This window comes from Lycium barbarum, chromosome 1, assembly GCF_019175385.1.
Source record: "Lycium barbarum isolate Lr01 chromosome 1, ASM1917538v2, whole genome shotgun sequence".
NCBI lineage: Eukaryota > Viridiplantae > Streptophyta > Magnoliopsida > Solanales > Solanaceae > Lycium > Lycium barbarum.
In genome coordinates, this window is record NC_083337.1 from 51639955 (window position 1) to 51657129 (window position 17175).

General features: G+C 35.9%; 2 protein-coding genes across 3 annotated transcripts; one reads left to right on the forward strand and one right to left on the reverse strand.

The window, feature by feature from the left end:
* The first annotated feature begins 6584 nt into the window (after nucleotides 1-6584).
* On the forward strand, nucleotides 6585-11407 carry LOC132635502 (CDK5RAP3-like protein). The gene is made up of 10 exons (XM_060351929.1): nucleotides 6585-6788; nucleotides 6894-7028; nucleotides 7765-7859; nucleotides 7960-8054; nucleotides 8160-8295; nucleotides 8404-8556; nucleotides 8667-9221; nucleotides 9453-9661; nucleotides 10399-10531; nucleotides 11130-11407. The coding sequence occupies exons 1-10, from the start codon at nucleotides 6728-6730 to the stop codon at nucleotides 11250-11252; spliced, it is 1695 nt and encodes a 564-aa protein (XP_060207912.1). The 5' UTR covers nucleotides 6585-6727; the 3' UTR covers nucleotides 11253-11407.
* Nucleotides 11408-12004: 597 nt separating this feature from the next.
* On the reverse strand, nucleotides 12005-16872 carry LOC132637250 (protein STRUBBELIG-RECEPTOR FAMILY 2). 2 transcript variants are annotated; one of them, XM_060354391.1, is made up of 17 exons: nucleotides 16750-16872; nucleotides 16305-16438; nucleotides 16073-16205; nucleotides 15914-15985; nucleotides 15766-15831; nucleotides 15600-15671; nucleotides 15451-15522; nucleotides 15088-15159; nucleotides 14944-15009; nucleotides 14801-14866; nucleotides 14396-14724; nucleotides 13866-14134; nucleotides 13514-13779; nucleotides 13181-13328; nucleotides 12928-13067; nucleotides 12696-12852; nucleotides 12005-12549 (listed from the first exon to the last, which is right to left on the reverse strand). In XM_060354391.1, the coding sequence occupies exons 2-17, from the start codon at nucleotides 16402-16404 to the stop codon at nucleotides 12346-12348; spliced, it is 2232 nt and encodes a 743-aa protein (XP_060210374.1). In that variant the 5' UTR covers nucleotides 16405-16438; nucleotides 16750-16872; the 3' UTR covers nucleotides 12005-12345. The 2 variants fall into 2 exon arrangements, with proteins under 2 accessions (XP_060210374.1, XP_060210420.1); XM_060354437.1 differs by lacking the exons at nucleotides 15600-15671; nucleotides 15766-15831.
* Nucleotides 16873-17175: the final 303 nt, after the last annotated feature.

Below are 17175 nucleotides of genomic sequence, written 5' to 3' on the forward strand. Positions count from 1 at the left end.
AAACCCCGCCCAATATTTCAGTTGTCAAACCCTAGCAAAACCCTAGTTCACCCCTATAAATAATCGCTTAAGGAGTCGTTGAAGAAGAAGCGGGAGCCGCCTGAAAATTGACAAGTTGGAAACCCCCAAAAAAATCCCCTTAAGAAATATTATTTAGCAGTCACGATTCTTTCTTGATATCGATTAAAAGATTCTCAGTTTTTTTTTGTTTTCGTTTTGTCTTTGGAATTATTTCAAGTTCGAGTGTGTGCGAATTCGGGATTTGTGGTGTTGCGAGTATAGATCCGAGAACCCCGCACCTCAGATTCGCTGCACCGCGAAGAAGGTCAGCATACTTCCCTCCTTTAGTATATTTTTAGCATTTTAATTGTTTTTGTTATCTGTACTAAATTGATTGGTTATGATAAGCGTTAGTACAAATTAGGCAGATATGTGTTAAGTGTTAGTCTCATTTGGTTATGTTGTCCTAATTGCTAAGTTTTGGTCATGTTTAAAGAGCATTTAAAGGGGGTTTTGAGCCATCATGTGACTAGTATAAGATCTGTTTTGCAAAGAGATCCACTAGTTAGATAAAATGTGTTGTGTTCTTGTCTCATTTAAACTGAAACTTGAAGTTTGGTTAAGTAGTTAACGGCAGATGATATGTTAAGCTGTGAACATGATCCTATATGCTTGAATGTTAATAAGGCTTGGGCCATCCAGATTCCATTTGAATTATATGTGTAAAATGTCTAAAATTAGTTATGTGATTAGTTTAGAGTTTCAGTGTTTAGTGACTGTGATTGGCCTCAGTTATACATGTCGTTAGGTGTAAAATTGTAATCTGTGAACTATGCCTAAATGATGGATATTTCTCTGGCCACATATATGCTTAGCCTTAGTGAACCTTAATCTAACTAGGTCTGTTTATCTTAAGGGTCCCCCGTTTTGCCTTGTATGATTAGCCGCATGTTTAAGCAAACTTGCCTACAAACTCTAGTTTCTCTGTGGATAGTTATGCATAAATTAGCTTATCAAGGTTTTTGTATTGGTTAGCATACATGCCTAAAATTGTCTATATGTTGATTTGCATGCTCATGACGATTGGTTATGCCTATCTAAAGTTCCGAAACCACCTAACTACACTGCATATTTTCTGTTGGATCCAAACCATTTATCACTTGCCGGTTTGCTAAAAGAATTTAGTTTGTCATGTGAGGCTAGCCTATAAGTGTGTTGCCTGTCCTATTCTACCTGCATTAAGACTATGAATCCATGCATACACCATTAATTCACTCATTCTTAGCTTTAGCAGGACCCCATCAGAGTTATATTCTACTCATTAGCAAATACCACGTGACTGTTGAACACCAGCATACTTATGTGGTCTTATCTAGTTGAAAATGGTTATCAAAGATTCCTAACTAGGTTAAAAGTGATTGTAAGTTCGAGTCCAAAATTCTACATATTCATAGCATCCTCGAATAAGTCTCGTGCATGTCTTAAGCTTCATTGTTAACTAATTAATGTTGAATTGTTCAACCTCTGCTGAGATCAGAACCTGTTTTTTCCTCCTACAAATAATTTTGCCTTTGAAATACCATATGACTATACTGAAAAATGTATCTTATTTTTACTTAGGCCTGAACTTGCCTAAATTTGTTCATGTTCACCAAGTGCCTACTTTAAGTGATCTCAATTAAAGCATGATTTCAGCCTGGCCTTAATTTTTAATTTTTCCCTGAAACTATGTATTCATACGTGATGGTTTAAATAAATTTCTGGCATCCTTTTTGTGTTATTGAATAAGTAAATAAGATTGGTATGGTATACCAAAGGCAATATGTGTGTTTGGATAAGCATGTATGCTTGTTTTGGAATTCTGTGTTGGCTGCATAATACTGAATATCCATTCATATGTTAGAATTCCCTTTTTCCCTGTTGTTGTGCATATGCCCTCTCTGAGACACTTGCTTTTCTTAAATATTATGAATTGCCAGTACATTATGCAAAGTGTTGTCACAGCTAAGACAATTATTGTCCCAAGTATCCAAGCTAGTTGTTTTCTATCTTGTTTCTTTCTGTTGGGTTTCCAGTCCCTTGTTTAGATTAGGACAAATATACATATAATATACACAATCTACTAATCTGTTTCGAGTTTATATTTTGCGTGTTTAATCTTATTCATTGATTATATACTAATCCTTTTTCTTTTATTTTATGCATGACCTTCGCATACGAGTCCGAGGGACTCGTCTTTCACATTCGGTGTTGGGACAAGGCCCAACGAAAATATTATTCCTCCTCTGTCCAGTTCTGTCCGCAGCCAAGGGAATAGAAAATGAAGTTCTGGGTCAAAGCCCAATAAAAAAAAAAACAGCAGCAGTAGTCCTTAAAAATGGGCTGAGCCCATTTAGCTTATTGGCCCTTCTATTTTATTTTCTATGCATTTAATTTGTATTGCATGACTAACTCTTTATTTTGTTTTATTTTCTTAATTTTGATGAACCTTAGATGAATTAGTAGGTTTAGTTTTAGTGATGGGTAGTTAGGAAGACTAACAATTAATTCTCCAAGTTTCATTCTCTTTTATTCTACGTTTAAATTATTTATAATACCCATAATATTTATCTTTCTTAGAACAATTGATTTACAAAATAGCATAATTATATATTTCAGCTAAAGGGAATCATGATTTATACTTACTACCTTAAAATTTCAAAACGCCCTAATATGCAAATATTAATCCCAGTGCATTTCATGAACGTTTTAGATTAATCTGATGATATATATATTTAGCCAAACATAGTTAAATAAAGTTAATAAGAAAGAGAAAGAAAATCCATCTCCTTTTGCATTCTATTTATAAAATAGTTTAGATTAAGTAAGCATATCTAACCAATTGAATTTTAAAGCTTCATTTACATTACTTTAAACCTTTTTGCATTCTATTTATAACAAGTCTAGATTTCCTACACCACTATACTCATATAATGGCATTTTATCCCAAGTTTAAATTGGTCAGGTTTTCTCTTAAAAAGCTTCTATTTATATGCAAATCATTATATTTTGCAAGTCTCTTTTTTAAAATAACATTATTATTTAAAGCTTAACAACATTTATAAGTTTTATCTTTAAGTGGACTACTATGTATTTCTACAAGTTAGTTTAAATGGCATTATTATATTTTCCTTTAAAACCTTAATAACACTTACAACCTATTTTCTTAAGATTTAAGCATTATATTTAATCTAAATTAATTAACCTAAATTTGGCCGAGTAACCGTAGTTAACAGATCCGAGAGGATGCCTAACCCCTTCCCTTTAGGATAATTAGAACCCTTACCTAGAATTAAAATTGAGCAGACCATTAACAGAGGTTTAGTTAGCTTTACCTTAGTTAATAATTAGGTGCCCTAATTCACCTTAAAATCAATTAGGTGGCGACTCCTTAAAAATAAATAAATAGGAATCTCCAATATATTGTACTCTACTTTAACCGGTTTAAATGGGGTATAACATCTGTTATATCCTTGAATGCTTTAAATTTGGCTCAGTATTTGGATAATGGTTTAGTTGGTTGGTTAAGTAAATGGTTCGCCCACTAGAGGTTTTGGGTGGGTGCCACTCACGACTGTTTGGGTCGTGACATAGTGTGTTATGTCAAACTCTTGAATTTACTTTCAGTCTTAGGTGATATTGACTCATATCACCATGTTTTGGGGTGTTCGGTTGTACTATTCTGCATTTACGTTATCTTGAGACATCTATTATGATTTGTCACAGTTTATTCTTACTTACGCATGTTAAAAATGAAAATGGATTAAAATGTGAAAATGGTTCGCTTACTGAATTGGATGTTGGTGCTCTCACAATTTACGGGATTTTGGGTCGTGGCACAGACCTAGACCTGAATGGTGTTCTCGTAGTTGTTGTCGAAGAACTAGCACCTGCAATGATGTGACAAATTGTGAAAAGAGCGGCGATATAGGTATCTAGATTTAATATGGAGAATATGAGTCAAACCATTACTAAGCCGAATATCACCAGACACTTTGAGCTAAAGCAGAATATGGTGCAGTTGGTTCAATCTCAGGCCCAATTTCTGGGAAAATCACGTGAAGACCCGTAATAACACATACATAATTTTTTTGGTGATTACTGACACTTAAAATTTCACTAGAGTGACTCCAGATTATATCAGGCTTACGTTGTTCCCGTTCCTTTTGTTGGGAGAAGCTGAAGCATAGTTAAAGAAGGAGTCCGTGAATTCCATCCGTACACAAAATGATCTTGCTCGGAAATTCTTGATAAAGTTCTTTCCGTTTAGGAAGACTAAGTCATTGCGTAGTAAGTTTTGCTCTTTTTATTTCTCTTACAACTTACGGACCTTTTACATTACGGTCCAAAGATCCTTTTGAGCAAATTGAAAATCGTATGAGAAAATGTTAGACCACAGCCTAAAAATTTGTAAGTTATTGCAAATGTTAGACGATAGTCTAATGTTTCTATAAGGTTGAGCAACATGAGCAAGCAAAGTCTAATGTTGTATGGAAAAGTAATTTCTTAGGGACTATATTTGCACAATTTTAAAAAAATAGGGCCAAAACCTAAACGGTTAAGTTCATAAATGGCCTCCATAAGGGTGGTCTTGATTTTTTGGCCTCGCTTAACAATTTTTTTAAAAAATAGCCTCCGTTTCAGAAAATTCGCTAAGGCAAGTCTTTTGTTGTCTATTGGTCATAAGTTGTGGACAAAAATTACTTTTGCCTATAAGGTAGGAGTTCGGGATATTTCAAGACAGTGAACCTGCTGAATTGGTCACAACTTCTTTTTTATAGGCAAAAGCTAGAGCTTATGCCTGATGGGCAACAGAAGTTCCTCCGAGCAAATTTTTTCAAGTTAAGGTCATTTTCTAAAGATTTACTTAAGTTGGGACAAAAATTCAAGACCAGACACCACGCGTCATTTCATGAAAGGTAACTAGTAGTAACTTAAAAGGGTAACTTACATAAACAGTTACCTTTTATAAGTTTCTAACAATATATGGCTACAAGTTTGAAAATTACAAACCGTAGCTATCTTTTATGTGGTTTCGGTTGTATTTCATTGTTTTGAAATACAGCGAAATACAAAAAATGTGAAAACAAAGTGGAGTAAAAATAGGCTCTATATTTGGAGCTACCTTTTATGCGGTTTCGGTTGTAATTCATTGTTTTGAAATACAGCGAAATACAAAAATCGTGAAAACAAAGTGGAGTAAAAATAGGCTCTATATTTGGAACATTCACTGTATTTATACCAAAGAAAGATGAATACATTCAAATCCTTTTAAAAAATACACTGTATTCGAGTGTATTTGATTATTCAAATACACAATTTCTTGGCGAAATACAGAAATACAAGAGAATACAAAAAAATACAAGTGAAATACAAAATACCACTGTATTTACATCAAAAAATGTTGAATCCATTCAAATCCTTTTAAGAATTACACTGTATTTGGGTGTATTTGATTATTCAAATACACATTTTCTCTTTCGAAATATAGAAATACAAGCGAATACAAAAAAATACACTAAAGTATACTAAAAAATGGAGAATACAGTCAAATCCGGTCACATCTCCGGTGAAAATACAAAAAATACACTTTATGTACACTAAAAAAAGGGAGAATACAATCAAATCCGGTCGAATGTCCGGCGAAAATACAAAATACACTTTAGAATGAAATGGGACGGAAAGACGATGTTACACCTGCGGCTATAACCACTTCCCATGTTCCAACACCACTGCCCCGCCGCCTTCTTCCTCCGCCTTTGTTTCATTCTTCCGCGACCTCCTGTTGCCGTAACCACTTCCCATGTTCCGCCACCACCGCTTCCTGCAGAGATTGCTCCTATTCTTTGTGTGAACGGGGAGGGGTAAGACCAAAGAGTGAGAAAAAGAAGGGTGAGATCTCACAGATCTAGGGGTGAGGAGAGGGAACAGAGAGAGAGAGAGAGAGAGAGAGAGAGAGAGAGAGAGAGAGAGAGAGAGAGAGAGAGAGAGCGAGATGAGTGAGAGAGAAGATAGATTTGGGAGGTGAGGGAAAATCAATTGTAAAGAGAAACTTGTGAAATACAGGGCACTAGAAAGAGATGAGTGAGGGAGAAGATAGATTTGGGAGGTGAGGGAAAATCAATTGTAAAGAGAAACTTGTGAAATACAGGGCACTAGAAAGAGATGAGTGAGGGAGAAGATAGATTTGGGAGGTGAGGGAAAATCAATTGTAAAGAGAAACTTGTGAAATACAAGGCACTAGAAAGAGATGAGTGAGGGAGAAGATAGATTTGGGAGGTGAGGGAAAATCAATTGTAAAGAGAAACTTGTGAAATACAGGGCACTAGTTATGATGTGTAATTTAAGAAAATATTTTAGCTACAAAAAATAAAAAAAATAAAAGATAGTTATTATTAATAAATAGGTCTTAGAGGTAGTTATGACAATTAAAATTTTCAACTTAAAAAGGGGGGACATTCGTTGTAAATCTATCTGCAAGGCCCAAAAAGACCTTTCTCCTGTTGGGTTTCATTTAGGCCCATTGATTATTACCGAACTCATCATCTGACTTTAGTTGAGAGTTGACAACTCCAGTACTCCATGGCGCACGTTAGCAAATAGAGAGAGCCATTTCCTTGTTACCACTGTGAAATTCGGGCAATTCCCAAAACTAAATCAAGCTGTGTCTGAATTTTTTTCCGGCGAAATGCAGAAGGAAGACGATATCCGCAATCTTCCAATCGACATAGCATTCGCTCGCCTTGGAGGTAAACAAATAAACAAAATTTCACTCTAATGTCTACACATCTAAATTGTCTATTTTTCATTTCTTTTAATCCATTGTTCTCATGAATTTTCTTATTCTCATGAAGAGTGGTTGGTTGATCGGAAGAGAATTCCAGGGGATTGGAGGAAACGACTTGCCGCCATAAGAGCTAAGATTACAGCGTCGTTTGCTTCGCTCCCTAAAGACGCTGATCCTTACTTTCACACTCTTCATATTGAAGGTTTACTTCTTTACCCTTTGCGTTTTTATTTATGCACTAAAATTATGCTTTTAAGCCCCAGAACTGGATAATCAACTGTGCTACTGCTCATCATCATATTTCCGTTTCCTCAAATACTAGTATCATTTACTCTTAATTTTCTATAATTATTGTGCTGTCATACTAATCTGTAAATTGGCTGTCAACCATTTTAGAGTCTGAGGTTAATAAACCCATAATTTGTTTGTTTGATCCGTTGTATAAGTAACATTAATAAAAACAGGCAATCTTAGATCCTTTTTTTTTTTTTTTAAAGAATCAGGCTATATCGCAATTTCAAAAAAAAAAAAAAAAAAGAATTAGGCTATATTGATTCTTTGAGAACCCGACAATACAAATGGAAATGGAAGTGTATTTTTTTTGAACAAAATTATTTTGTTAAGAACTGAAAAATGGTTACTTACAGTTTTGGATAGGCATGCATCTTCCTGTTTGTTAAGAACCGATTATATTTTCTTTTGTTCTTTTGAAGGATTTGAAGCATGTTCGTCATTCACTTTCTGTCCTTTTATGCCCCTTTCATGGGCCTAATTGATATAATTTGATGGAAATTTCACTTGTCAGAAAATTTCATCTACTGGCATACCATCGAATGACATTTTTGTTGCATCAATTCTCTGTGGTTCTGAAGAGGATATTTTCTACACTCTATTGTTGCAGAGCGTGAAATGTATACTGATTAAGCATTAATTTTCAGGGATCGGTTATTTGGAAGCCAAAAAAATATATGAGATTCTTCTGAAGTCAACTCCAGAAAGCCGTAATATTTTTGGTCGGCTTTCAGGTGATGCTGTAAGATCAACACCCTCTCTCTCTCTCTCTCTCTATCTCTTTTTCGCAGTATGTATGTGTATTTGTTTCCAATAAAGATTTTACTTTTGACTCTTGACAGGGTGTTTGGGAAGCAATAGTGCGTGCCTATGAGAAGGAATACATTTTCCTTGGTGAAGCTGCTCAGATTATGGTCCAAAATGTTAACTATGAGATGTAAATTAACTAACTTTATCAGTCTGTGCCAAAACAAATTAAGTTATGATTGGACCGTAGTAATTTTCTATCAAGATGTCTAATAGCAATATGATTGTCTTGTAGCCCCTATCATAAAAAGCAGATTCAGAAGACACAGCAGCAACTGGCTGAATTGGAGCGCAAAGAAGCTGATATAAAAAGAAATGCAGCTCTTTCGGCATCTAAATATGTAGAGGCTTGTCAGGAGCTGGGCCTGCAGGTTTTAGCTTGCTTAACTCAATCACCATTGAATGGTTTCTTTTCTTATGGCCTTTTTCTTCATTTTTCTTTCCATTTATAATATGTTTGACTTTTCTCTTCTCTTCAGGGAATAAATGTGAGGTCAGAACTTCTAGGAACTGCCACTAAATCTCTTCCAAGCACATTTAACAGTATCTTGGAAGTACTTAATGGTGATTCTGTCTCACGGGCTATTGAGTTCTACTCAGATTTCGTTAAAGATGCTCATACGGAAAAGGATGTATGAACTTTGTGTCTTTTTTTCCGTTGTTATACTTCCCTAAGTCCATTGTTAGTGCAGTATCAATGTGGTGTAGCATGGTTTTCTTAAGTTGTTTTTTCTGGTTGCAGAAAACTGTAGCTGTTGTGTTACCAAATCTGAGGAGTGCTCGTGAAAGGCCCCCCTCGATTGATGTCTCCGTAAGCCCTGAAGTTCTGGAGGTTATGAATGCTCAAGCAGGCTATAGTGGCTTAAATCAAATGACTGTCGAAACTGACATTGCAGCTGATGGGATTGACTGGGATATTACTTTAGATAGCTCTCAAATTGATTGGGACATTGGCGCTGTGGAAGAAACAGAAGAAAATGGAAATGGTATGGGTCCTTATGAGATGGTTAATGCTAGTGATATTTTGTCGTCTCCTCGTAATGATGATGTAAAATCTCATCAGACCTCAAGGGAAGAAGGATTCCTAGCTCCTGAGGTCTCTGCATCAGAAATATCATGGGATATAAGTGTTGACAATCCTCAAGTTGATGTGATTGAAGCAGATAGTTCACAGAATAATGCTGCGGAACTGCATTCTCTTCAAAATAATTTAACTGCAGACTCAGTAACTATCCATGACAGGAGTCCTCTACTGGAGACAGAATACAGGAATAAGATACTTGATGACTTATTTGAGGTCTGTATGAATGGTATTATCCTTTTTTTTTCATGATTAGTGTCTTTTAGACGTTTCTTTCTTTCTTTGGCACTAGTTTATCACCTTTTGCTCTGGAAATAGGCCCTACTATTGAGGCGGTTTTATTAGGTTGTCGGCCATTTGGACTTTCAATGTCTTCTGTTGAGTCATTTTTCGTGGTGGTTTAATGGTTTCTGACATCTGAACTTCTGTCTGATCCTTGGCCATCAGGTGAAAGCCTTCTTGAATCAACGGTTAATTGAGCTAAGGAACGAAGATACTACGTCTTTACAACATCAAGTCCAGGCAGTTGCTCCACTTGTTCTGCAGCAGTACTCTTCTGATATTATTCAGACAATGCTATCTGACGTTTCCTCAGCCATTTCATTGCTTACAAATAGGAAAACAAGGGATATGATCATGATCCTCAACTCCAGAAGGTACTGATTACTTATGGATTCCGTGAATTTTGTTTCCTGTGCAAGTTAATAAAGTTTCTTCCTTTTCCATATCTTTCTGACATGCTAAGTTCTTGAATCTGCATCCACATACACTCTTGATTGACCCAAGTACAAACCTTGTTGAGTGTTGTTCTTCGTCAAGAGGGAAATGATAACTTTGCCAAAATATCGTGTCTGCTTCCCCAAGGAAAACTCCACCATGTTGAGTCGGTGGTACTTGTGATGAGCCATATAGACAACCTCTGGATACTTTTGCTTGGACTTGATGTCGTGATGAAAATTAGGTTTACGAGAAAAAAAATGGGGACATTTCCACCATATACTTTCTTTTTTGTTCCAAAGTAGCTCTACTTCTTTAAAAAAGAACGTTCTACCAAACATATATTGTATTAACAGAGCAAGTTACATTAAACCTATTATGGATAATATTTTTCCCTTATCTGTTTCTGTGAATGTGAAATTTATATGGTAGCGCCCAATCTATCCTTTGTTTTAAACACTAAACTATACATAAACTCTATAGGTTTAGTAATCTATTTACTGATGAAGAGTATGGCATTCAACATCTGATAGTGTGATAGCTCACTTCTGTTGTCATCATGATGAAATATTGCTGTACATTTATTCAGATTGTTATTTTATGAAATTCGTGTGCTGCAGACTTAACTATTTGTGTTGAAGTTGCATGCTGATTGCTGTATTTATTTAAATTCCAGATTTTTGGATCGGTTGGTCAACACTTTGGAGGAGAAAAAGTGTCAGGAAGCCAAGCTAAAGGACGGATTGAAGGACTTGTCTATTAGGCGTATGGAACTTCAGAATTCAATGTCTTCATCCTGGCCAAAACAAGTGAGTTTCTTAATTTATTTGCCTTTCAATTTTGTGTAATGTAATTGCAAATATGTTATACCGTCTTAGCTGTTGAGTAGTAAGATTGGCTACTTGAGTTTAAAGTATTAGTTAGCTTCTCATAATTTCATAAACATCATTTCTCGAATTTTGAAATGTTTCGAATCTCTGACAATTGGCCAAGTAAATCATGAAACCTTTACGTACAGTGTTTTTAAAACTTCAACTTTTGCCGTGCTTGTATTGTCAAGCTCAGTAATTCGTATTAGATCTTCTGAACTTCAATGCTGTAAGCTTAATACTGAACACATTTGTTGGCTTTTCAGTTTTTTTTTTTTGGATACTTAACTCTCCCACAAAAAAAGTGTTACCTGTTTTGAGTGCTTTTCAACAAACACCACAGGTTTAGAAGGGATAAATTTTTGCTAAGTTATTTTTGCTGCTCGTGTCCAGATCTTAAAAGCACGTTCTTAGTGCTGATCACTTATAAAATACTTTTCTCAACAAAAAAAAAAAAAAAAAAAAAAGGTCCCCTGACTGCCTTCTCTCTCTTGGATCCTTAATTTTGTTGTTGGATTTTTTTTTTTTCCTTATGCAGGAAGCAGCTCTTGGGAAGACCAGGGAACTGAAGAAACTTTGTGAGAGTACACTTTCATCCATGTTTGATGGACGGCCCGTGAATATCATAGGAGAGATTAATACATTGTTGATTAGTAGCTAGTGTTACAAGGCTGGAGCAACTCTTATATATGTTGTAGGTTTTATTGTTGTTGATACTGTACAAGTTAGAAATACACAGTTGAACCTGACGTTCGCTAAACATAATCTAGTAGATTTTTCTTGCTTTGAACTAAATAATCAACTTCTTTGTACTTCCATGGAATGCCATTATTCTCGGTATGCCGAGGGTGACAAACTGACAATTTCCTGCTGAAACTATAATTTCGTAAACGCAGAATGTTTATTCTAACAATCGAGACTAGTTCAGCTTTGTCAAAGGTTCGTTTTAGAAGCTCTTCAACCGTAAAGCTAGGTGCAAAGTAGATTATGCGCTTCTTAACTTAGAGGAGATTCGGTGAAGGCAAAGTATTGAAATATGAACCTCATCGCCTAAATTTGTCAGCGGATGTACTTTCTTTTTCCTGAAAACCAAGAAATTTTTGAGGGCCAGTCGAAACACGGTTCGCACTGCGCTCTTATAAACCCCTGGGGTCAATTTTAAGTTTGAAGTACGGTCTAGTTATTGGCTTTAAGAATCTAACCCATGGTGTGAAAAATGTTTAAATTGTACCACTTGAACTACTATTTACTCTTCTTCTCTTTTTCTCTTTTTTGAGTTAAACCAGTAAGCTTAGTGGAAAATTTTATATATATGAAAATCGAAAATAAAGACAAATGTGCAAAATAAATAGACAACAAAGGGACCAAAAAGGAAAGCATAAAGTAAAAAGGAAAAGGGCATCTGCTATTTACTCCCATAGTGAAAAGATGAACATTGAGTTAACTAAACGGTAGAAAGAGACCTTGTACCTCCTCTTTGGCATTCTTTTACTTAAAATAAGTCTTACCAAACAATCTTAGAAGCTGGCAAAAGCAAGACAAGAGGGAAGTACTTTCTCGAAGAATCAATGTTTGCACATTAAACTCCATAAGCTACAAGCAACTTTATGTAATGATTGAAATGGAGTAGTAGCTTGAGGGAAACCTAAAAAAGCTGGAGTAACGAAATTAAAAGAATTGAAATGGTTGTGAAGAAATCCTAGTATGAAAAAAACTATACAAGGTGGAGCATATATTCAGCTCATTGCAAAAGATCAGATGGAGTAGTAGCTTGCAGCTGGGGAAGCAAAGAAGCGGCTGTTGGTTGAACGAAAAGATCTCTCACAGGGGTCAACTTCAGCGCCTTCTGCTGTGGTTTTATCTTTTCCAGACTTTGCTTTTTCTTGTCCAGACTTCTGTAACAGTGACACCAGTGACTGAGCAACTTCAGCCATTTGAGGACGGAATTCCTTCTGGGGCTGCTCATATTTTCAATAGCGAAAACAAAACTTTAGAATGATTGTCAGGTGAAAACTTTATCATTAAAAGCTTTAGAAATTATCATAGTTAATTTGGGTTACAGTAGAGTAATATGGTAAAAGAAGTTTGTAATGTATTGTATTACCTGAATGCATTGGGAGATAATGTCAGCATAAGATGAGAGAGCCCGAGTGAAAATTGTTCTATTTATGGTTGGATCAACCATCTCCAACAATGACTCACTGTCATGAAGCTTCAAAGAAGCCCACTCCACCAGTGACTGCTCTCCTTTTGGTTTTGAACTGCATCAGGAATAAGAAAAAGGAAACATCAGCAACATGATTATGGTTTTGAACAAGTTGAGAGAAAATATAAACCTGTCAAAAGGCCGTCTTCCAGTTAAAAGCTCAAGAAGCAGGACACCAAAGGAATAGATATCAGCCTTTGGGTTGCCACTTGGGCGTTTGACATGCTCAGGTGCAACATAGCCACTATCTGCAATAGCCATCTCAGAAGCCTGTCTCGCAATGTTAACAATGACAATAAATGGTTGTGAGTATCTAGAAAAACTTGTGCTGTTTCTAGTTTACTTAGCATTTCCCACAGCAGTTATAAGCGAAAAGAATGTACCTTGATTTTAACACTGTTGCTGGCCAGTGGCCTTAGGATAGCTAGTCCGCAATCACAAATACGAGGGTTAAGATCTTCGTCAAGCAAGATGTTGGCAGCCTTTAGATTGCTATGGGTGATGGGAGGCACACAGCACGTGTGCAAGTAGCTGAAATGTAAGTAGAATGATTAAAGCCATGAAACCATGAAAAACACAAGAGGTGAGTTAAATAATCATCCACCTTACAGTATTTGCAGTCATAATTACAAAAAAGTGAGCCATGGTGCAAAACCTATTTCAGGTGTCCAACCAGATGAATAGAAGGGTAAACAAAGCAAGTATTGTGTACTTACTTCAGTGCCCGAGCAATGCCAATGGCAATGTGGAGTCGGAGGCTCCAAGTCAGAGGCATGCACAAAACATTGTGCAAGGCATCATCAAGTGTCACATTCCTTACGTACTCATACACAAGGAGGTGGTTTCCATGCCCCACAGAGTAGCCAATAAGTGCAACGATATTGGGGTGCCTCAAGAGGGATGCAGTTCGAATCACTTCCATAAATTGTTCTTCCTCAGTTATGGAGAGTGTTACAGTCTTAATGTTCTTAACAGCCAGAATCTTGCACAAAAGAAGAAGAATAATACAACTTTGTAAATTTCTCTTTGTTAATTGCCAGTTGTTGTTAAATAAAGCTCCTAGGATACCTGTCCATCCGGGAAATCTGCTCTATAAACAGAACCAAGTGTCCCTTCACCAAGCAGATTAACGGGACTGAAGTTGCTTGTGGCCAGCTGCAACTCTGCCACTGTATAGAGTTTGGCACATATTGGGATTTTGCACTTCCTGGAGAAACTTCTTCTTTTTGACATTTTCAGAGTCATGGTTGGTGCAGGTGGCAATTGCCATGGGGAAATCAGTGGAGGAGAGTCACTGCTGGAGGAATCCGGGCTATCGTATTGAGCAGCTAAAGAACCTGTGGTGCAGTGGGGAAACATTAATGCTGGATGAATTACAACAAGAAACATGCAGAATTGAGCCAAAATTTTGGTCTAGTATTTCACGGTCTGCTGGGAATGATTATCCTTTTCAGTAACAGACAAAATGAAAAGTGCACTACGAGCTGCTAGAGATTATCAGCTTGAAACCATTTTAGCGAAAGCTTTGACACGCGCAAGTTCAGGACAAGATGCATCTAAACTATAAAATGAAGTGTTTCTGAAAAACTATATCTGACCTTGGGGTGCACTAATTGGAAGAGACTGCAATGAACTTATGCTGCCTTCTAAGCTGTCGAGTGTCTGTTTACGAGACCGATGAGTCCGAATAGCAATGAAGACTGCTGCACCAATTACAGTCAGTACAGCTCCAATCACCATAATAACTATTCCCCCAGAGCCTGGTCTTTTCTTTCTGTTATTTCCTGATTCATGAGAAGGATATTTCTCAATGGCACTAGATTCTGTTGTTGGAGGACTAGACATATTCTGCTCATTCGGCATAACATCAGTAGGAAACTTCCAGGGAGGATAGCTTTCTCCTACGTGAAACTGATTACCCCCAATCCTGATTATTGGGAAAATGTCAAGTAGGAGGCAAAGCAAAATATACCAAGAGTAGACTTTGAATCCAGATACTTTACCATAAGCTGTTTATATTTTGAAAGCTCTCAGGAATAACACCACTAAAATGATTATCTTCAATGTTCCTGGAATTGACACAAATGAGCATACACTAAATTTTGAGAGTTTAAACTTTGATAGACTCACTAAACAGAAAACTCACAGGTCATGTAGATGAAGGTCAGCCAGAAAAATTACTGATCCAGTAAATTCATTGCTCTGAAGATACCTGCACAATACCTCATCGTTACTAATGAAATTTGCAACTAGAGGCTGAGAGAAATGTTGTCAGATGTGAAAAACTTACAATCTTGCAAGGTTCTTCAAAGCTCGAAATGATGCAGGTAGATCTCGACTGAAGTTGTTGTGTGACAGATCCCTGTTGAAGAAAATTACACTAGCACTTAGCAATCAAATAGATAGTTTCAGATTTTTAGTGAATAAATTTTAGTCCAAGGACGAAGACTCACTAGATATAAATACTCCCTCTTACTTACCAATTCACATCTAAAGAGTGACATATCCGCGTAAGAATACATAATGCAAGAAGTATTTTAAATAATATTGTGAAAAACTCTCATCCAGTGTAAATTATTGAGGGCTTTGAAGGATCAAAGGTGCATCCAAATACAAACTTGGAAAAGAAAAAAAAAAAAGAAATATATCATACATCATTATAAGATTCTCCAAGCTACCAAAGACATCTGCCAGTGGTCCAGATAGTAAATTCTGACTCAGATTTCTGCATCAAAATAACAAATGTTAAGATTAAATAACCGAAAATACTGATGGGAAAGAAGCTGAACAGAATCTACTAACAGGTGCCTGAGATGTTTCATTGAACTCACGGAATCTGGAATGCTTTGAGTAAAATTATTGCATGCCAAATTTCTATATCCACCAAAACAAGAAGGGAGTCTCAATGAGATATATTGACAATGTACGTAAAGCTAAAAGAACGAATTGACAAACATATTCATCTTACAAATCTGTGAGATTTTGGGGCAAGCTATTTGGTATCTCTCCATAGAAATGATTGGAACTAAGATCTCTTCATAAACAAAAAAAGACTAGTTAACTAATTAATCCCAAGATTCTACATTATCCTTAAAGTATAAAATGAAGTAACTTACAGGTGCTTCAAGTGTTTTAGATTAACAAGTTGATGTCCAAGATTACCAGTGAGACTTAATCCTTCAAGTTTACTGCAGGAAAAGAAAAATAAACAGGCAAGTCAATCTGGCGTGGATTTTGCTGGTGAAAAAAGATTTATTTTCAGTAAAGAAAAATACATCTCAATGACTGATGATTGATGGCATGAAACCCCAGTCCATGATTCCTCACAAGGATCACCTCCCTCTAATTTCCAGTTCTTAAGTTCTGCAGGACTGTTTAGGGCTCTGTACAAATCTCTCAGTGCTTGTACTGCAAAATGACAATCATATAATAAATACCCACTTTTCAAGAAATGCTTAAATCAAGAAATTACCCACTTTTCAAGAATTTATTTGAAGTTAAATATACCTTCCAGGTCATCAGTTTGGGCAACAGCTTGAAAGAAAAGAACCCCAATAAGGAAAATTGTAAACCCCAAAATTATCTGCTTAGCCATTGTGCACAACATCCTCCAACTTAATACAGGAATTTGGTTAATGTAGCTTCAACACAAGAAAGATTATCATCAGAAAATCATCAAGCATAAGAAAACAAAGATTAAAACTACAACTCAGTGAAAGAACATAACGATCTTCATCTTTCGTATTCAAAGACTACTCAAACTAATTATAATCAAGAAACTGGATATTATAATACTTTTGCATGTATGAAATTATCACAAATTCAAAATGATCGTTCTTCACCAAGAAATAATCCAGATTACAAGAAACAAAATGAATCCAGAAATCAGACCTTTGTTAGAAGAACGCAAAACAGAATTACGGAAAGAATTGGAAGAGATAGGGATGCATACCGAGAAAGAATAATTGTTGAGAGAAAGAAATGGAATGGAGTAACAGTGCAAGTAGTGACCAACAATGAAATATCTTTTCACTCCAATTGAGTCAAGCGGTTAGTTAGTTATAATACAAACGCCACAACCCCCCCCCCCCCCCCCCCCCCCCAAACCTCAAAGATGCGCGGGAATTTTTTTTCTACTTTACTTTTCTGTTTCTATAATTGTTATACACTACCGGTGTAACTTAACCAATAGTATCATATAATCCATCACCTACAATTTATTTCTATTTAGTTTTTGAGTAACCTATAATAAAAAATATATTTACATTACTAATGTATAAAATAAGAAATAATTTTATATGACTGATAGTAATTCGAATAGAAGTAAATAACTCTAAAACTAATGTATGTGTTTTATTTGAGTAACTTTTTATACTCA